Consider the following 22717-nt stretch of genomic DNA (forward strand, 5'->3'; position numbering starts at 1 on the left):
AGGTAAACCCTCATACTACGTGGAGGTGGAAAAAATGGTGAGTGATTGGCCAACTATAATTAAAAGTGTTACCAGGTTTTACTCTAGTGTTTACATAGTGCGGATGGCCACTTGCACTAGCATCCACTAAGTCACCGCCACAAGCAGAGGACTCGGAAGCTGCCTGAGGTCCCAACCATGCTGCTTCTCATCACATGGGGCCACTACACCACTGCTGTCCTGGGACACCAGATGCCACCACTGTAACAAGAGGCCTACTCTACCACAATGGCCCAGAGGGGTAAGGTCCCCTGCTCCCTGTCCTGCTCCATCCCTGCCACTGAAATAAGCCAGACTTTCTGGGAGGCCCCTGCTGTATGGAGCACTTAAAGTTCAATTGCCCAAGGTCCCTTTATGATCATCTGCTGAACGCTGCTGCAGCCATCCTACACAGGGGATGAGACCCTGCAGCTGTGCAGCCGGACCCCTCCACAGATCCATCCTCCTTAGGGCACTAGTATGCTCCAGGACGTCTGGACTAGGCTGCAAGCCAGGTGCTTCATTTTGGATTGTGGCCAGAAGCCAGCTCACAGCAGGCCTTCGGCCATGCCAGCCAGCCAGGACATTAACTGGTCAGGTTCTGCCACTTCCCAAAGGGGACTCAATTTTCTTTTCTCTCTGTGTCACTCTCTCTTTTCTTTCAATCTCTCCTTTCCTCTCTTCTCTGTCTTCCCCAGGGACAGGCTGTGGGGCATCTGATTCATTTATCGCAGCAGAAGGGTTTGAGTGCCATAGACGGCAGCAGATCTTTCCCTGGTCTTTCTCCTGGGTCCATGTTTTGCGTAACCTTTCTATCTAAGCCAAACATCTGTATATTCTACTGTATCCATCTTCTGTATGCATATGGCACAATACTGTTTACTGTACCACTGTATGTTACTATATCAAATGCATATTGCATGTAGTGATTTCTTTACCTCTGTATATAAAAGTTTGCTACTGTACCACAACCAACCCTGTAGTGTCAAAACCAATTCCTGGTACAACCCCCGTTGTACTTGGCGAAATAAATTCTGATTCTGATATAGCACAATCTGATCAAGTCTCTATAAGATCACAGTTGAATAAGCCAAAACAAGAAAAGACAAATAACATTTACATTGTGCTTTACTCCTGACGGACTCAAAGCGCCAGAGCTGCAGCCACAAGGGCACGCTTTATATGCAGTAGTAGTGTTAGGGAGTCTTGCCCAAGGTCTCCTACTGAATAGGTGCTGACTTACTGAACAGGAAGAGCCGAGATTCAAAGCCAGGTCTCCTGTGTCAGAGGCAGAGCCAGTACACTATCCTGGCAGAAGAGGTACTTATTTCCATCTCAGTGTACATTGTATCTGTGAGCGCTCTCCAACATAACACCTGGTATACACATCCAATTGAATGGCCAGTGTTACCACTTCCATGCAGTAAGTATGAGGGTTTACCTACACAATCCGTGCAATCAGTTGGCCCTCATGCTACATGGAGGTGGTAAAATTAGTCAGTGATTGGCAAATCATAATTAGAAGTGTGCTTTAGCCTGGTACACGCATTCAATTTTGATTGGCCAGTCATTGGTCAATTTTTCCACTTCCATGTAGTATGCTAGCTTATCTGCACAATCAAAATCCTCCTCTATTCCGAACCTCAGATAGACATATTGGAAGTTTTGACGTTTTCAGAAAGTTTTTGTGCTGCTTGTTTGGAGTTTCATTGGAGCTAATATCCCTATTTACTAATCATAACATGATATATACTGAGTGTCAAGTGTTTCTGTGTGAACTGTGCACAGTCCTATACCAGAATAATGTCCTGATGAATCATTAAAGTGAGTCAGCCACTGCGATCACAATGACAGTCCATTTTGTCAGAAGCTGCCTGTTAATTTCTTTTCCGTTTCAGCCTCATTCCCTCTCTATTCACTTTCAGCAAAAACAGGGATTAATATCAATTATTTACCTTGCAGCCCATTGTTCCAGACTTAAGCATTTCTCCCCAGGCCCGAAACACTAAATTAAAACTAAACTTCTTACTGCCTGGATGACAGAACTTCCTGAAATCATCATAAAACTTTAATCAGCAAGCTTTATTAAAATAGGAAAAGCTTTAACTTAAACCTATATCCTGTATACACCTCACACAGGCCATTACTAAAATGCTAGTGCATGCTCTTATTATACCCTGCCTTGGTTATTGTAGCATTGTGCTGGGTGATCTGCCATTTTACAGACTGATCCTAGTTCAATCCGTACTGAATTATGCTGCACCGAGCACTGCAATAACAGCACAGGAGATTTGGGCGCCTTAATTTTACTTTCACACTAACCCATCTTCTACCTGCTCCTAATGCTAGCCTAATGCTACCTACACCTAACCCAACCCCCTCACTAATGCAAATGTGCAACATACTACTTACCCCTGCGGTCACTACCTCTGCTCTGCCACTATCTGTGCTGTCCCTCCGATGCTTATTTTTGGTCTGCCGGCATCTTCCAGAGCTCAGTTACATCCTGCGCCTCCTATGCCCACATTACACTCTAGGCATTGCTATAACCGCAATTAAAATCGTAGTCTGTTTTAAAATAAAATAAAATAAAAGGTGCGCTGGAATTGATACAAATTATTATTTATATTTAAAAGGTCGTTTTTATTATAATAAGTTTTCAATATATTTACGTTCGATACGTATAGTACAAATAAGTATTCAATAATTCCACACTATGTCTCACACTTGTGTATACAGTCGTCCATACATACATCCAAACATACAAGGAGCGTGCTGGTTCCCCTAAAAAAGGTTTAAAGTTGTCCTTTAAAAATATTAATCATAAGCTTTTAGCTAAAAAAAACCCCTTACAGGGAAATAAAAGCATGTAATCTCCGTGACGCTTGATGGACTGTTAGTTCCTGAATGTCCACAGCAATACAAGGCATACATATTTTATATAATTTTATTTCTTGATAATATGAGTGTTCTGGTTCCCCAGGGAGCTGTTGGAATCCCCAACCCCCCCCCTCCCCCCCCCCTTTTTTTAGGAGGATTTAAACTTTTGAGAAAAGGAGAAAAAATTGGGAGAAATATAATGTAATAATAATCGAAAATCGAACTTGATAAATACATTCTCCCACTGATTAGGACTCTGAGGAATTAGAGACATGATCAGAATAACAGAAAATTTCCTCTGAATAAAACTCTGTGCAATATAGTATGGAATTAATGTATCATTGAACAGTGTGCAAATATTGGACGGAGAGCCACTTTAATGTGACCGGAGAGGGAGGAGCTTGGTGATAAGCATCACTATATAAAGATGGCGACTTCCGAATTATCCTCTAGATTCTGAAGAAGACGGCCGGGCCGGCGAAACATGTTAATCAAGCTGCTTACTGTAACTTTGTAGGAGCGCCCCACATGAGTACAGAGTGACTCTTTTGTTCCCACCATTGGTCACTTAATCATTGTGACTCACGGAGAAATAAAAGCGGTGGAACGCAAGGAAGTCATTACAGCACTGAGCTGAGGCGCACTGGGAAGTGACGCCACGCTCTGAAGACGAGGAGCCGGAAGTCGCTCATCCGAGACGGCTGTGGAACAAAAGTTTGAAGTAGAGCAGTAACCGCCTGAGCAGCACTGCGTGTCATCCTGCCGGAGAACATCTGATACTTTGAAGTAACTCTCTGGGCTGAAGGAGGTCACCTGGATTCAGGACTCCCCAAGATTGTGATATGTGGTGAGATCTGCCAAACAGGCACGCTATATATATGTATATCATCTGCGGAGTGTATTTAGGATTTCATGTCGCTTGCAGCCTTGTATTGCTGTGGACATTCAGGAACTAACAGTCCATCAAGCGTCACGGAGATTACATGCTTTTATTTCCCTGTAAGGGGTTTTTTTTAGCTAAAAGCTTATGATTAATATTTTTAAAGGATAACTTTAAACCTTTTTTAGGGGAACCAGCACGCTCCTTGTATGTTTGGATGTATGTATGGACGACTGTATACACAAGTGTGAGACATAGTGTGGAATTATTGAATACTTATTTGTACTATACGTATCAAACGAAAATATATTGAAAACTTATTATAATAAAAACGACCTTTTAAATATAAATAATAATTTGTATCAATTCCAGCGCACCTTTTATTTTATTTTATTTTAAATCTTGTTTTTTTGAGGGTGTGGTTAGGGGATACCACACCTTGAAGGATTGCAGCAGGAGGAAGTTGTATTCCTAGAAATATTAATAGGATTTTATATAGTCAGGGCAGCGCCCTCAATACATTTATTATACTTAGATCTGATTAAATTCCCCTTAGGAGCATGGCAGCACTTTGCCCTTCCTCAGATCTACTTGGCACAGAATGTAGAACTCTCTGGAGATGGTCAATGAGGTCATAATAATTCTGGCTTGCATGCACATTTAATGCAAATTATATGTATCTTGGAAATGGCATAATTAAATGCACTTCCTACCTTTTTTGGTTGGCTCAATCCCAAGCTGCATACAATTTAAATTCAATTTGAATGCCAGTCAGAATTTTTAACTCCATACTGACCATCTTTAGAAGTTGCAACAATAATTAAAAAATAATTTTAAAAGAAAGTATAGCTCCCCTTCCAAGTCTTAATAACTCCAATAAGTCAGGAAGCACGAGGCTCCCCTCCTGGGCCAATATAAACCTACACAGTGTTTAACAATTACACTGCAAATGGTGAGCTGCAAGTTGTGGCATACTGTACTGCAGTCACCTGTGCTATAGCCCACTGACAGTGATGCAAAAGGAGTTTAGAGACAGGGGGATTTGTCACAGAGGCGGGGGGGGGGGGGGGGGAATAGGAGTAACCTTAAGGGAAGGTCTGAAGTAATTACAAAACAAAACTCTACTTACCCGAGGCTTCCTCCAGCCCCTGGCAGCCATCTTGTACCCTCGCTGCCGCTCCGCTCCCAGCCGGTGGCAGAGGCCGACTACGCCAGGTCGGCATTTACTGCACCTGCTTGAGAGCCGCTTGGGGTCGTGCTAACGTTGTCTGGAGCGTACTGTGCAGTGCATAAAATCAGGCAGCTTGTCCCAGAAATGGTGAAAAAGGAGAGAAAACCATTGGAGAGACTTGTCATAAAAATTTATTAAAAATGGGAAGTACTAAGCCAGCCATACTTTTGTAGAACATAGTAACATAGATCATGTGACCATTATTTTTAACTCATAACTAAGGTAGTGAAAAAGTTAGATTTTGTAAGTGGATGTGGTTATGGAAAACCTGCCATCAGTGGGCTCTGCGGCAGTGTCATTAAGTTTTATCCTGAGGTATAGTTTTTCACAGTTTTCAATTAAAGGGGAATGATGACAGCAGCCTTCACATTCTTTCTAAAAATGAGCCTGAAGTGAAAAACTTATGAGATAAATAATTCTATTAGTATGGATGATAAATAGAACATTGGTAACATGTCATTGTAATGGCTTATTTTTTAACCACCCTGGCGTTCTATTAAGATCGCCAGGGCGGCTGCGGGAGGGTTTTTTTTAAATTAAAAAAAAAACTATTTCATGCAGCCAACTGAAAGTTGGCTGCATGAAAGCCCACTAGATGGCGCTCCGGAGGCGTTCTTCTGATCGCCTCCGGCGGCCAAAATGTTTTGCTTACTTAGTCGACATGGCGACGAGCGGAGTGACGTCATGGACGTCAGCCGACGTCCTGACGTCAGCCGCCTCCGATCCAGCCCTTAGCGCTGGCCGGAACTATTTGTTCCGGCTGCGCAGGGCTCAGGCGGCTGGGGGGACCCTCTTTCGCCGCTGCTCGCGGCGGATCGCCGCAGAGCGGCGGCGATCAGGCAGCACACGCGGCTGGCAAAGTTCCGGCTGCGTGTGCTGCTTTTTATTTGGTCAAAATCGGCCCAGCAGGGCCTGAGCGGCACCCTCTGGAGGTAATGGACGAGCTGAGCTCGTCCATACCGCTAAGGTGGTTAAGATTGTATCAGACGGTTACAATTGCTGTGTAGAATCCACACTCTACACATTGAACAAAGATGCTGGGTCTCTACCTGGATTTAAAGGGGCCCATACACTCAGCCGATTTTCTGGCCGATCGATCGATCAAAATCAATTGATCGATTGCAAATCGGTTGCCCAATCGACCGATCGACGGCCGATTTCGGTCGATTTCGATGGATTTCCATCGAACTGGCAGGGTGGAAAATCTAGGTCGATCTGTTGAGATTGCTTATCATTTTGCATTGGCCCTAATGGAAATCTGATGGCAAAAAAATGCCATCAGATCGTTTTTCAATAGATTTCAAACTGAAATCTATTGGAATTCTATTCTAGTAAAAAATGTTCCTTTTACACATCAGATAGATAAGAATTCCATCTGATGATCTATCTGCTGCTAATCTGACGAGTGTATGGGTACCTTAAAGAGAATCTGTATTGTTAAAATCGCACAAAAGTAAACATACCAGTGCATTAGGGGACATCTCCTATTACCCTCTGTCACAATTTTGCCGCTCCCCGCCGCATTAAAAGTGGTTAAAAACAGTTTTAAAAAGTTTGTTTATAAACAAACAAAATGGCCACCAAAACAGGAAGTAGGTTGATGTACAGTATGTCCACACATAGAAAATACATCCATACACAAGCAGGCTGTATACAGCATTCCTTTTGTATCTCAAGAGATCATTATACACAGGCAGTGTGCATAGAGGGGCCAGGAGGGGGGAGATGCATCACAGAACCACAACACTGAAGAACTTGGCAGCCTTCCAGACACAGGCTGACAAGTCTGACAAGAGAGAGATAAGTTGATTTATTACAGAGATGGTGATAGTAGAACGTGCTGCAGTAAGACAGAACACATTAGAATAGCTTTTGGAACTTGTAGGATGATAAAAAACAGGATGCAATTTTTGTTACGGAGTCTCTTTAAGGCCGGCTGGCCAACTTTATTGCAAGTACCACAGTGCAGAGCACAACGTTTCGACCACAGAGGTCTTTCTCAAGTGCTTACAGAACAAAAGTGCCAAACCCTATTTAAAGGACATAAATTTGCATAAAACACACCCCTGGGGCGGGCACAAAACTTAAAGTGACAGTAGATACAACAGGTAATGCAAAGTTACTCATAAAAAACATTTCAAGCTATATGCTTCATTTATCTCATTAGGGGTCAAAGATCCTAAATCACTTATTCATCTGCATTCCCTTCGCAGTAATAAGGTCTGCGGGTCAACACCTTCAATATCGAAAACCTTTTCCAGCACACACCATCTCAGATCACCGACTTTATGCTTGCATTGATGAAAATGTCTGCCTACGGGAGAATCAAATTTGTCTTTAGGCTTTTTTGATTCCTCATCCTTATATGTTCTAATGTTACTTCTGTGCTCATTGAGCCTAGCCCTGATGTCGCGTGAAGTCGGCCCGACGTCTGTAGAATCCACACTCTGCCTTGTGAAAGTTGACCTGCACTCATGCACAGGACACAAGAAAAACATAGATTAATCCACCCTGTTTGTGTTTAGAGTAAAGAGCCTATCTGATTCCCCTCAGCTGCAAGTAATTATAATTGTAATATGATCTCTCAGCTGTGTCAGCACAGGAATCTAGGCAGCCTCAGAAGCCTCAGCTAATTTGTAAACACAGGATGTTAACCCTTTTTCTGCTTCCATAAAAGCAGGAAGGAGACACACTGTAGATTTATTGCAGGAGTTCTGTGGGCTGTAACAAATAAATGGTTTAGGAGGCGCCCAAGGTATAGTAATCTAATAGAAGGAAGGTAAGTACCTTAAAGCGCAATTAACAACTATAGTATATTAGCGCTTGCTATACTGTAAAAAAAAAAACAGAAACAAAATTTCTTACTAGGGCTAGTATTACATGTACACTGTATGTTTATCTCATGTCACATTTCACTTCAGGTACGCTTAAAGGGAACCTTAACTGAACGGGGGGTAAAGAGTTTCACTTACCTGGGGCTATTACCAGCCCCCTGCAGCAGTCCTGTGCCCTCGGCGCCGCTCTGGAATCCTCTGGTCCCCCGCTGTCACTTAGTTTCTTTTTTGACGACTCACCAGTCGCCGGCCGCCATGCGTATTATTGGACGCATTCACCAATGCAATTAGCGCTATTGCGGACCGCAACGCGTACAAAAATACACGTTGCCGCATATCTACGCGTGCGGAATGCTGCAATGCGTATTTTTGTACGTGTTACGGTCCGCAATAGCGCTAATTGTATTGGTGAATGCGTCCTATAATACGCATGGCGGCCGGCGACTGGTGAGTCGTCAAAAACGAAACTAAGTGACAGCGGGGGACCAGAGGATTCCAGAGCGGCGCCGAGGGCACAAGACTGCTGCAGGGGGCTGGTAATAGCCCCAGGTAATTGAAACTCTTTACCCCCCCCGTTCAGTTAAGGTTCCCTTTAAATATTTGGACAATAATTCTACTTCTTCTCTATGCCAGAAGCTGACTGTGCCAACAGCAACACAAACAAGGCTGCTCTGCTCAATAAACAGTTGCAATGCTTGAATTAAATAAACAACAACTGAGATGATGACAAACATTGTAGAAAGTAACATAGCAACACAGTGATGGTTTCCAAGTTGCCAAACGAAGGTAAATATCACAGCATAGTTCTATATGCAGAAAACAAAACCACAGATAAGACTCCCTGAACGTTTTTAGAGCAGCATTCTACAGTATCCAACAGTTTCTAGAACAATGCTACTAAGTATGCCAAAATATCTCACCTAGAGATGGTCAATCAACTGCCAATATTTCCAACTACAGCTAATTTTGATTGATTCAATGAAAATCTATGCACAAAATCCTGTTACAGAATTCTGGACACATGATCAGTAGCAAACTCCATGTGCGGAGCAGCTGCTGCTTGGCTCATTATTATCATGCTACTCAGGCTGCAAGGGAGTGGAGCAAGCGGTCTGTGAAAATTGCAGTCGTAATGACAGGTGCCCGTGCTCCTGACCAGATACTTTAAAAGTGACTCAATATCAGGTGATTAAAGGTGACCAGAGCTTAAAATAAGCTTACTGTCTATACAGAACTACAATAACATTTGATGTTGATTACGGAAGACACCAATGCCATAACCCTTTTTAAAATGCTACCAGACTTGCTACTGGGCTGATCCTCTGCCTCAATCACCAACCGAGAACAAACAAGCAGATGAGGTGTTCTGTTACCACTGGCTGCATGCTTGGTGCAGACCAGGGCAGTTTCTAGGCTAAATTTCACCCAGTTCGAGAGTCAAAAAAAACGCCCCCCCCCCCTCCCCTCCTCCCCAAAATCAAAGCTGCTAAGTGAAATCATGTCAAAAGGCTTCTTGAAACCAACTCACCATTTTTATTTATTTATTTTTTTATTTTATTTCACTACCCCTCTTCCATGGGCTTGCTCCTGGCTGGCTTTGGCTGCCTGCGAGTCTGCTAGTCTCTGGACTGACTCAGGCTGAGAGGCTCTGCGAGTGCGACGCAGTCACACACTGCGTATTTATGGCTGCATGCGGCCACCCTACTCTTGCTCGCTGTCGTCGGCTCTTCCCCCAGCCCAGCTCAAGCGTGAGGTGGGCTGCCTGTATCTTTCCCGTTGCGCCGCCTGCCAGTGTTGCCAACCTTTCACGTTATTTTTTACTGACAAATACCTAAAAAATTACTGACAAAACATTTTTACTGACAAAATTTCTCCACTAAATGCACATAAGAGACAGCGTTTCACCAGTAAATGCACATAAGAAGAGACCACTTTTCACCAGTAAATGCACTTAACAAGAGACCGCTTTTCACCAGTAAATGCACTTAACAAGAGACCACTTTTCACCAGTAAATGCACTTAACAAGAGACCGCTTTTCACCAGTAAATGCACATAATGACAAACAGCCAGTGTCCCCAGTATGTATGGAGCCAGGGGGTATATGTGCCCAGTATATGGAGCCAGAGAGTATATGTGCCCAGTATATGGAGCCAGGGGGTATATGTTCCCAGTATATGGAGCCAGGGTGTATATGTGCCCAGTATATGGAGCCAGGGGGTATATGTGCCCAGTATATGGAGCCAGAGGTATATGTGCCCAGAATATGGTGCCAGGGGGTATATGTGCCCAGTATATGGAGCCAGAGGTATATGTGCCCAGTATATGGAGCCAGAGGTATATGTGCCCAGTATATGGCGCCAGGGGGTATATGTGCCCAGTATATGAAGCCAGGGGGTATATGTGCCCAGTATATGGAGCCAGGGGGTATATGTGCCCAGTATATGGAGCCAGGGGGTATATGTGCCCAGTATATGGAGCCAGAGAGTATATGTGCCCAGTATATGGAGCCAGGGGGTATATGTTCCCAGTATATGGAGCCAGGGTGTATATGTGCCCAGTATATGGAGCCAGGGGGTATATGTGCCCAGTATATGGAGCCAGGGGGTATATGTGCCCAGTATATGGAGCCAGGGGGTTTATGTGCCCAGTATATGGAGCCAGGGGGTATATGTGCCCAGTATATGGAGCCAGGGGGTATATGTGCCCAGTATATGGAGCCAGAGGTATATGTGCCCAGTATATGGCGCCAGGGGGTATATGTGCCCAGTATATGGAGCCAGGGGGTATATGTGCCCAAACAGTATATGGAGCCAGGGGGTATATGTGCCCAGTATATGGAGCCAGGGGGTATATGTGCCCAGTATATGGAGCCAGGGGTATATGTCCCCAGTATATGTAGTCAGGGGTATATGTCCCCAGTATATGTAGTCAGGGCTATATGTCCCCAGTATATGTAGGGAGGGGTATATGTGCCCAGTATATGGAGCCAGGGGGTATATGTGCCCAGTATATGGAGCCAGGGGGTATATGTGCCCAGTATATGGAGCCAGGGGGTATATGTGCCCAGTATATGGAGCCAGAGATATATGTGCCCAGTATATGGCGCCAGGGGGTATATGTGCCCAATATATGGAGCCAGGGGGTATATGTGCCCAGACAGTATATGGAGCCAGGGTGTATATGTGCCCAGTATATGGAGCCAGGGGGTATATGTGCCCAGTATATGGAGCCAGGGGTATAGGGACCCGAGTGAGTGAAAGGGGACCCCCCCCCCCTCTAGCCGCCACCGCCGCCACCTCCTCACCTTGCAGCAGCGTCAGACCTCGATCAGCGGGCAACCCGACCAGTAAGAGGGCGCCGGACGCACACGCTCTATATGCAGAAGTGATGTCACTTCCGCATATCAGTGCGGCGTGCTAGGTCCTAGCGCCTGCACTACTGGTCGCCGCCTGATCGAGGTCTGACGTGGCGGCGCCGGCGGCCAGAGGGAGGGAGAGAGCGGCGGCCACAGGGGGAGAGCGCCCAGAAGGATCTAGGAAGCCGGTGATCGCGCTGGTCACCGGCTCCTAGCAGTGACATCCTTCTGCCTGGCACCCCCCAATCAGGCACTCTCATTGGCGCCCCGTTCAGCAGAACCGGCTGAACGGGGCAAGAAACGGCCCTGGTGCAGACACTACTAAAAACTGACAGGACAGGACTGGACACCTTTTTTTGTGTGAGCCCAGCCTTTTACCAGATCAAATACTAATCAATTAGTCAGGGATATAGTGAAAACACAGGAAACCAAAAAATTGCAAAAAATACTTTTTCTTTTAACCACTTCAGGATTCTGCGTACGCTTAACTACGCCCCTGAATCCTGAAGTGGATTCCATGGAAACGGCCGCTCGTATGAGCGGCCGTTCCATGTCAGTTCACGGAGGGTGTCTCCGTGAACACCCTGCGAGCCGCCGATCGCGACTCGCAGGGTAAATGTAAACACACGGGGAAGATCTTCCCCGGTGTTTACATGTATACGGCGCTGCTGCGCAGCAGCGCCGTAGAGGAGATCGGCGATCCCCGGCCTCTGATTGGCTGGGGATCGCCGGCATCTGATAGGCTAAAGCCTATCCCATCAGGCGCAGGACGGAAATCCGTCCTGCGCCGCTCACAGGGGGAGGGAGAGGGAGGGAAGGAGGCCAGGAAGCGCTGCGGAGGGGGGCTTTGAAGAGCCACCCCCCGGAAGCGCAAGCAGCCGGCGGCGATCAGACCCCCCAAGCAGGACATCCCCCTAGTGGGGAAAAAAGGGGGGGGGAAGTCTAATCGCCCTGGCTGCTAGCTGATCGGTGCTGCGGGCTGGAGAGCCCACGCAGCACCGATCAGCAAAAATACCCCTGGCACAGAAGTGGTTAATATTCCAAAAAGTACAGAATTTTGTATACAAAGACTTCAATCACGTAGAAAAGTGCATATACATTGTAGTTTTACCAGATCAAAGTATACGTTTTATCCAAACAAGCTACACTAAGGCCTGATTTTGACAATGCGCACTACGATTTTGATAATTGCGTCACGCCACATCGTGTGAACTGTGCAATTCTCCATAGACTTGCATCTCCCTTGCGATGAGCTGCGGTGTTGGAGAGTGCAGCGGAGCAAAGCAACACAATCACTGTGGTCTCAAAAGAAAAAAATATGGCAGCCTCTATATACCTCTCACTTTAGTTGTCCTTCAAGCCTTGTGATCAGAGGGTTTTGTGTTAATTGAAGGTTAAAGAGAAACCGTAACCAAGAAATGAACTTCATCCCAATCAGTAGCTAATACCCCCTTTCCCATGATAAATCTTTTCCTTTTCACTTACCGCTCCAGGAGCGTAGCTATGCATCTGTGGCGTTTAATGCGTGGCACACGTGAAAGCACCTGCCTGTGACCTCCCCTCGCTGCAGAGTAGTGATCTGTGAATGGGAAAATGTTCCCATTCCCAGATCAGCTTCCCGGTAGTGAATGATGAAATGGCATGAATGAGGCCGATCGTCATTCACAAATTAAAAGTAAACACACGGGTTTGCAATACTCTCTGTGTACTGTTCAGCACACAGGATAGTGTGGGGACATCTAGTGGCCAATATAAATATGCTAAATAAAAAAAATTAAAGATAATCCCCAATTAATTTTAACCTCTTACTTTCCCCTTCACTATAGTTAACAAAATAAAGCATGTGATATACAGTTATGTTAGGGACTTTTTTAATATTTATGTCATGAGAGTATAGTACTGTTATTTTAGTAAATAAAGGCTTGTAATTGTGGACCACATACAAAGAAAACCCCAAAACAGAAAACATACACCTTTATTTCCAAATAATATATTGTCGACACACATTGTACTAGGAACATAATTAAAATGTTGTGATAGCAGGGACTAACGGGCAAATAAAATGTGTGGGAATTACTTTTAGGGGACTAATCTTAGGCATTAGATAGAGGGGGCTAAGGTTAGGTACCTTCAGAAGGGGGTTAAGGGTAGGTACCTTAAGTGGAGGATAGAAGTTACGATAGGTGCCAGGTAAGCCATTATTTTACTACCAATATATGTACCCCATATTTTAACCTAGAACAATTTTGACTTCCTGTCCGGGTGAGAGCAACATAAACTTGGTAGTGTGATGGAGTGTTAGATCATATTTCAGATTCTAATTACGTTCCCTATCTAGCCTATTTATTAACCTGTTGGGGATGCAGCATATTGAACTTATGCCATTTGCAGATTCTTATCTCTGCCAGGGCATAGATTTCAATATCCCAGCTTACACCACAACCCCACTTCTGTTGTCACTAAACCTAGGTGACTAACAATACCTAGACTCTGTGTGCAAGTTAGGAGTCAATTTCATTGCCTACTGACCCTGTGATCACTGTGAACCAATAAAAAAAGCCCATGGTCCTTAAAGAGGAACTTCAGCCTAAACAAACATACTGTCATTAAGTTACATTAGTTATGTTAATTAAAATAGATAGGTAATATAATCTCTTACCCACCCTGTTATACAAGAACAGGCAAAGGTTTGTGATTTCTTGATGGCAGTCATCTTTTTGGTTGAAAGGAGGTGACAGGGAGCATGAGACACAGTTCCAATTGCCCTGTGTCCTGATCATCCCTCGCAGCTACTAGGCAACGAGAACAACAACATCAGAAATCCCATCATGCTTTGCTCAGCATCAGGGGAAAAATGCATGGCATGTTTTCTTTGATGGGGGGAGCTTAGCTTCTAAGCCGCTAAAAATTAGGCTTGAGTATGAAAAATAAAGTTCTGATGCTGTACCACTGTTAAAGAAACACCAAGCATTTTCAGTGCTGCTGAGTCATTTCAGTGCTGCTGAGATTCACTTTAAAAGCTAGAGCTTAAAGAGTTCCATATATTTCCTTCTCAACACTCATTAAGCATAAGAATAAAGGAGACTTCTTGCTGTGAGTGAATATATAATCACAATCAGTCATAAAGAAAAAAAGTTTAGTAGGCTACACAGGTTGGAGGATTCCTGTACATATATCAGACTGTTGTGTTCTGATTTTACAAATCGTTAAAGTGAACCAGAGACTAAGTACCCTCATGTATTTTACCATATATATCAGTGGGAACATTAAAGAAAACACCTACCCTGCTCTCTGTTTCATTCTTCACTCTTCAGTAGAGATGTCGCGAACTTCCGATTTTCGGTTCGCGAACCCTGTTCGCGAACCTCCATGAAAGGTTCGGTTCGCGAAAAAGTTCGCGAACCGCAATAGACTTCAATGGGGAGGCGAACTTTGAAAATTTGAAAAAATTCTACTGGCTGGAAAAATGATAGAAAACATGTTTCAAGGGCTCTAATACCTGGAAGCCCATATCACTCTCAGTTAAGGTTCCCTTTAAGCAACCTAATGTTTCTATTGCATTGAGCATAAATGGTCAATGTTAGGCCAGCTTCAGTTGGTACTGTTGTGGTACAGCGGTTAGGGTGCTTGCCCACCACACAGTGAGACCCGGGTTCAAATCCCAGCCAATGTGAGTTGGCTTTTATGCTACAAATCCTTAAAGGGAACCTAAACGGAGAAGGATATGGATTTTTCCTTTTAAAATAATACCAGTTGCCTGAATCGCCTGCTGATCCTGTGTCTCTAATACTTTTAGCCACAGCCCCTGAACAAGCATGCAGATCAGGTGCTCTGACTGAAGTCAGACTGGATTAGCTGCATGCTTGTTTCAGGGTGTGATTCAGCCACTATTGCAGTCACAGAGATCAGCTGGACTGCCAGGCAACTGGTATTGTTTACAGGAAACATCCATATCACTCTCAGTTAAGGTTCCCTTTAAGCAACCTAATGTTTCTATTGCATTGAGCATAAATAGTAAATGCTAGGCCAGCTTCAGTTAGTACTGTTGTGGTACAGCGGTTAGGGTGCTGGCCCACCACACAGTTAGACCTGGGTTCGATTCCCAGCTATGGTATGTAAACTGGTTATTAAAATAGTATAATTCCCTGGCAGATGACACCCTCCTCCCTCCGGTAGGAGGGAGGAGGGAATAGGTGGAGGGAGAAGGGTGGAGGGAAGCAGCTGTCCCTTAACTAATTAGTGTAGGCAGACAAGTGAGTGAAATGGCATATGGACCTTGCTTGGAGGAGGGAGGGGGGGGGGCGGGCCTCCAGCAGTGAGAGCAGTGTGTTTGGCAATAATGTGACTGCTGACTGTGATGTAGAGGGTCAAAGTTTTGCTCAATAGAGCATTATGGGGCGAATCGAACTTCCGCAAAAGTTCGCCTGGTGCAGGCGACCGCAAACCCCCAAAGTTTGCCTGGAACCGTTCGCCGGCGAACAGTTCGCTACATCTCTACTCTTCAGCCTGCTTCTAATTACCCCTGATAAAATCCCAGACTGAGCATTCAGTCTGACTTTGCTCAGGAATTATTATAGCTGAGTCTGTGTTCTCTGATGTCTTTTCAAGCCCAAGCCTGCCCCCTTGTGGCTCTGCTATGATGACTCAGCTATAATAATTCCTGAGCAAAGCCAGACTGAATGCTCAGTCGGGGATTTTATCAGGGGTGATAAGAAGCAGGCTGAACAGTGAAGAATGAAACAGAGAGCAGGGTAGGTGTTTTATCTAATGTTCCCACTGACACATATATGGTAAAATACATGAGGGTGCTTTATCTCTGGTTCACTTTAAACGTACTCTGAAGCATGGAAGAACTCAGCACTATATGAGTGATGAATGAATGACTAATTGGACATGAGACAGCTAATATATTAACTAGATAAAAAAATACCTACTTACCAGAGGCTTTCTCCAGCCCCTGGAAGCCACTATGTCTCTAGCCGCAGCTCCGCTCTCAGCCGCTGGCTCCCAGTCCCCAACAGTGCAGAGGCTGACCTCACTAGGTCGTCCTCTACTGCGCCAGCGCCGCTGTCGATCAAGTCCACGTTGTCCGGAATGTACTGCACAGGCGCAATAGAGGACGACCTGGCGGCCTATGCACCGGTGGGGGACGGGAGCCAAAAGCTGAGAGCGGAGCTGCAGCACGGGACATAGCAGCTGCCGGGCTGGAGGAAGCCCCAGGTAAGTAGTTGTTTTTTTAAAAAGAGCTCGGACATTCCCTTTAAGAAAACCTGCCATTTTCTTCTTGGATACAATTAAATATCTCTATCACAAAGAGTATGCCTACTACATACTATAGATATGCTATATCTTTCAAAATCAGCCGTGTATTCCAGATATCTGAAGTTGACTTGTATGTAAATACTAAAAGTAACTAATTAATAGTGTTGGAATTCGACATACTGTATCTAATTAGAACACCCAAATACTGCAGATCACTACACTTCAGCACTATTGAAGAATTGAACAAGCGGGCAGCATCAGTACACTGGCTTGTGCATCACAGTGCGTTTCATGTGACTCCGATACTTTCTCCTTCCAGAACCAGAAGGAGGAAGCAGCAGAGTAACATGAAACGCGCCGTGAAGGCCAAGTACATAAATTGACCCTGTCCGCTTGTTCGGTACTGAAATGGTGCTGAAGTGTGATGATCTGCAGTATTTGGGTGTTCCAATTAGATATTCCGAATTCCAACACCAATACTATTAAATTAATTACCTTCAGAATTCTGAGATGAAAGTTCTGCAACTCACAGTTTAGTTGTTTAACTACTCATGTTCCTTTCCTTAGAGTTACACCAGCCAGCAAGCGTTCCTTGCAGCAGAGTTTGCTGTCAGGATTGCCATACTATCTCAGAAAAAACAACACATATATAAGTAGATAAATATGTGCTCTCCTTACATAACATATGTATTGCACTGTCCAAGTTTTGATTTTAGTGATTTTTCTACAGTAAAAAAAGAGAAAATCCTTTTTAGGATTGAAGCCAATCCTGATGTAATTTCCTTCCTCACTCTCCTCTGCCTGATTGTGAATGCATTGTCCGCCCTCCTCCCAGTCTTCAGGCACTCCCACCCAGCTCTGCAATAGAAAGTGCATTGTCTCAGCATGATAAATATTGGCCAATCAGAGAGGAACAGAGGTGTGGCTGGGGAAAACAGGGGGGGGGGGGGGGAGAGGATTCAGCCAATAAGGCTGCATTAGTTAAGTCTGAGAGGAAAGTAAAGAAGCAAAAAAAAAGACAACCCAGCATGCCCTGTAACTTCCTTTGTGCGGCAATGTACCAAATATGAGTCAGGTCAGGTAAACTGGGGAATGATCATTTATCAACAAGAAAAGTAATAGTGACTTTTAACTTTTGGACTGCCTGGTTAGCATCCCTATTACTTGTTTACCAGATATAAATAAAGAATAGATTTTTGATTTTATGCCCGACAGTTACACTTTAAGGCTGGCCATATGTGGTATTGAAACAAATAATGCAAACAACATTAGTGATAATTAACCAGAGTAGGGTAAATATTCTTGACCAAATGTAGTCACTTGACAGGTCACCTGCTTGTCTGGAATCCCCTCCAGAGTGGCCAGGAACAGCTGGTATCCCAGTGACTCGCCAGTGCTGTGCTTCCATCGCTGGACATGTTGCGGTATGAGCCGGCTTTGGCCAAACACAGTTTCCCAGTCTGCCATCTTGTCTACTTTGACTTCCTTTTAAATATTTGCCTTCAAAATAAATTAAAAAAAAAACTTTGCATCCGAAATCCTCACATTAATATTGTTTATTAATTAAAAACAATACCTTTGGACAGAAATAATCAACCAGTGTATTGTCCGTGGTATGCTGTAAATATTGCAATAGTGACACTCCTATCCTATTACTGCAGGGCACATGGCTGCTTTACCAGCATCTGACCATATTTAAGGTACTAAAACACTATGTAATGGTTGCCTGATGAAGTACATGATCGCTATTTCTATGATGGAATATAAACCATGAAGTATTGATCATTTTACCACTGTGCACCACTCTAGGTCAATCACAACACAGCAAAAATCTGATTGAATAAAGATAAGAATGTCACTACAGCTAGCTTTGTACTACTCAGATGTCAATCATGTGCTGCTCCTCCTGTGGTTCTTCGATTAATAAAGAAACACCTTTTCTGATTGGTATTTCAGCCAAAATCGATCAGGAAAACTTTAGCCTTTAATAGGCTTTCATTCACATCAATGATTTATCCAATGGATATGTCAACAACAGCAGCAGCAGTAATATTTGTAAAGCATTTTCTCCAGTAGGACCCAGATCAGTGGCAGGGTGGATAGTAGCCTTTGAATCAGGATTTATACATGGATGGAGCTGTCCTGATTTAAAGTGTACCCAATGCGACATGTGACATGATGAGACAGACATGTATGTACAGTTCCAAGCATACAAATATCTAGGCTGTGTTTCTTTTCTTCTTTTTCTACCTGAAAAAAAGTTAAACTTTTAGGTGCGCAACTGACAATTTCTCTCCAGTCCAGACCTAGGACTATAGCATAATCCTCGCTGATAATAAATCCCAATAAAGAGTTGATATATTTTAGCTTCTGCGACACTGTAAGATTATCAGTCATATGAAACAATACAACATTAAACCTATTTTATCAGCTTTAAAAAAGAAAAGAAAACTGTGGGATTTTAAAAAAGTAACTTTCAGGAGTCAGAACATAGATTCAAGTGTTTACCTCATTAGTTCATTTTCTCCATGGGTTCAAAGTCGCCGACACTCAGTGGAAGCAGGGCCTAACTCAAAGTGTGATTAGTTGGTTACAAGTGTGGTTGGGACAGGTTTAGATACTTCAGCACGTATAGTTCTTGGTCAGCAACACACCAAGCAACAAAATAAAAATAATGACAGTCCCAGGGACTTGCATTGCACTTCAAAGGGGAGATTCAACTTTCATTATAAAATTACCATAGACATAGTTTGGTGGTGTAAACATCCTTTTGTAATTTAATACTATCAAAATTATCTTTAGTTTTAAATGGCAGCCAGCAACAATTTTTAAAACTTGACTGATAGTGAACTTAAATTGAATTTCTTTGCAACCACAGCATGGGTATTCTCTGTGGAAAGCAGGTGGTTAATAAATTCCCACCTTACTTCGGGGTTAATAAAATGCACAAAGCAGGAGCCACAAAAACGTCGCTACTCCAGTGACTGCAAACTTTGGCATTCCTATCGACAAATGTGACGTTTAATCTTCGTCAGATACAGAGTTGGACTGAATTGACTGAATTTTCTTAATTGAAGGGAAATTACCCCATAAGTAGAAACAGTGCTAAACTGACATCACTAGACTAAAGGTGCCCATTAACGGTACAATTTTTTCATCAGATACGATCTATCAATGCTATTTGAACATAGCTAATCGGAAGGCAATTATAGATTGTTCACATTTACTGAACAATTCTTTCTTCAAAATCAATTAAAAAATACAACTTTCAGATTGGTAAATTAAAAAAAATCAATCAACCAAAGAATCATTCCTTATCAATTGCCTTCAAACTGCAAATTTTCTATACAATTTGATCATTAAAATCGCATCAAAAGATCGCATTTGGTGGGAAAAAAAATTTACCGTTAATGGGCACCTTTACACATTAAAAAATGATAGTTCCAAAACTATAACAGCCTATGGCTTCCTGAATCATTGTTCAACGTTCTATAAAGCCTCACTTGGGGTTGGGATCCACTAGGGGTGCTTTGCGGCAATTGCAAAGTGCCTGCAATTTGCTAAATTGCGGAAGTGCCACAAGTTCATGGCTATTCCCAGAGCACTCGCGATTTGGCTACTGTAGCCGCTGATGTGAATGCTTTGAGATCACTTACAAAATGCTGCAAGCACCGTTTGGTGATCGCTCTGTGATCACAACAAAGTGGGATAATACCTATAGGGATCCACTGGCATAGCACTTTGCCAATTGCCGGTGATTGACAAGCGCAGCAAAAGCGCTCCTAGTGGGTCCCAGCCCTTCGGTATGTTTATATGTCATTTATGATTCTCCTTTTTTAACTCAGAACTATGTACAATGGATTGACTCAAGTACTCCTTGGATACCACTAAAGTGCGCCCTGGGGTTCGTGTACCATGTGTTCAGAACACAAAGTTATACAACATACTTTGTCCAGTGGAGACACTTAAACTCAACAAAATCACTCTTGCAGTTTATCAAAAATGTTTTGTCATTATAAAAATGCTATATAGCAACATTTGTTTAGATACACAACATAAAAATAACTGTTTAAACTCAAATTCCACAAAACAACTTCATTTTACTGTAGTTTCAAATGGCATGGAATTAGATTAAAATCTCTTCAGGGTTCTACTGCTGTCTGTGTCCAACTAAGATCATTTCTCCATCTTCCTGTCCTGGCAAGAACTTAGTAAATCTCTCCACCATGGACAGAGGCAGCGACACCTAAAACCTTGTGTGGTGTGGAGAAACATTAAACCTCATTGACTACATTTGAGAGGCTAGCATGCAATGAGTCCATGTGTGAGTGTGCAAAAGGTTAATTACTTCTGCTGAAACATTAAACTTCCCCATCAAGTTTTAATTGCGGTCTTACATTTCTTGCCCCTATGAGTGCCAGTATTAATATTGAAACCATGTAGGTCAGAGGGACAGGAAAGAAAATTGGTAAAGGCCTCAATCATACTTTGTTTTCTAGGTTTTGCAATCATGTGGAAATGTTCTAGAACAAAAAGCCCATATCTATCAGTGTGCTTGTGTACATCCAATGCGGTTTTAATTCTGCATAAAAAAAAAAAATAATAACTTTGTGCACTCTGTCTGCAATACTTCACAATCTTTTTGAGACAACAAAGTCCATTTGCAATTAAAGTTTTCTCATGGGTGATATTTTTATGCCTTATCAATAAAATGCCTTTTAAGCCACCAGCAAGCACAAAACTACTCAGAATAATGTTGACTACCTTTTCACCTACTTTTTGGTACTTTTTTCCATTGCAAAGTGCCAAAAAGTTGTTTTAAAAAGAAGCTGAAAAATAATGTCTTGGGAGAAAACGCAGGTGAAAAAGTGAATTGCATACTGTCTTCCTTGTGTTGTTTTGTTTTGTTTGTGTCTGTTAAGCAACTTTATTTGGCTAAATAGATTTTGATTCTGATAAACCCAAGGCCTTTATTCAATAAACTTGATCTCCTGAGTTTTCTCCTAGGAGATAATCTATTATCCTCTCTTTAACCACTTAAGCTCTCTTTATCACTACTTATCACAATGAACTGATCTATATCTTGTTTTTTCCGCCACCAATTAGGCTTTCTTTGGGGGGGGGGGGTACATTTTGCTAAGAGCTACCTTACTGTAAATGCATTTTAACAGTAAGAATAAGAAAAAAACTGGAAAAATTCATCATTTCTCAGTTTTCGGCCATTATAGTTTTAAAATAATACATGCCTCCATAATTAAAACCCACGTATTGTAATTGCCCATTTGTCACGGTTATTTCACCGTTTAAATTATGTCCCTATCACAATGTATGGCGACAATATTTTATTTGGAAATAAAAGAGCATTTTTTCCATTTTGCATCCATCACTATTTACAAGCTTATATATATAAAAAAAAATAGAAATATTTCATCTTTACATAGATATTTAAATAGTTTAGACCCTTAGGTAAATATTTATGTGTTTTTGTTTTTTGTTTTTTTATTGTAAGGTTTTTGTTTTTTTTTATTAAACATTTTATGTGGGTATTTTTGGGAGGGTTGGAAGTAAATAGTGTTTTATTTAGGAAAATATTTGTGTAGTGTAATTTTTTCTTACTTTTAGATGTAGTTTTACTCTTTGGCCACAAGATGGCAACCTTGAGTTTGTTTACATGACATCACTCTAAGCGTACAATGTACGCTTAGAGGGACATAGAGTCAGAAAAAGCGAAGCTTCCGAGAGAAGCTGTCGCTTTTTCTGCGGGGGAGAGGAATCAGTGATCGGGCACCATAGCCCGATTCACTGATTCCTAGGCTACCGAATCCGCAGCCGGGAGTGCGCGTGCACGATCGACCGCGGGAGCAAGCAGGAGCGCGCATGTCCTCCTTGACGTTTTTATACGTCAAGGAGGACAAAGTGTTTTAAACAACTTTTCAGCACTTTGCAACTGAAAAATTATCTCCTGGAATAAAAAGTTATTTGAATAAAGGCCCTTGTGCTTCTTCTTCTTCTTCTTTCTCTCTATCTCTCTCTGCAGCACTCTGCAATCTCTCTCTCTCTGCAGCATGTATCTCTGCCACTTTGTTCTCACTCTCTGCCACTGTTGTGCTCTCTCTATGCAATACTGTGCTCTCCCATTCCCTGTAAGTCACCTCACACTCCAAGCTGACAGTACTACTTCTGAGAGCAGGGTCTGACTGGCCCAGTGAGATGCTGGGAGAATCCCCAGTGGACCTTCTTGCTTTTAAAAAATGCT

At 43.0% G+C, this 22717-nt stretch overlaps 1 protein-coding gene across 3 annotated transcripts in view; it reads right to left on the reverse strand.

Annotated features, from left to right (window-relative positions):
• NPHP4 (nephrocystin 4) overlaps positions 1-22717 on the reverse strand; it is a 486557-nt gene that overhangs the window by 445546 nt on the left and 18294 nt on the right. For all 3 annotated transcript variants that reach the window (XM_068240494.1, XM_068240492.1, XM_068240493.1), the window contains one exon: positions 17794-17961. In XM_068240494.1, coding sequence (XP_068096595.1) covers positions 17794-17928 — 135 coding nt within the window. In that variant the 5' untranslated portion in view covers positions 17929-17961. The remainder of the gene's footprint in view (positions 1-17793; positions 17962-22717) is intronic.

Source organism: Hyperolius riggenbachi, chromosome 6 (assembly GCF_040937935.1).
Source record: "Hyperolius riggenbachi isolate aHypRig1 chromosome 6, aHypRig1.pri, whole genome shotgun sequence".
In the NCBI taxonomy this organism is placed as follows: Eukaryota; Metazoa; Chordata; class Amphibia; order Anura; family Hyperoliidae; genus Hyperolius; species Hyperolius riggenbachi.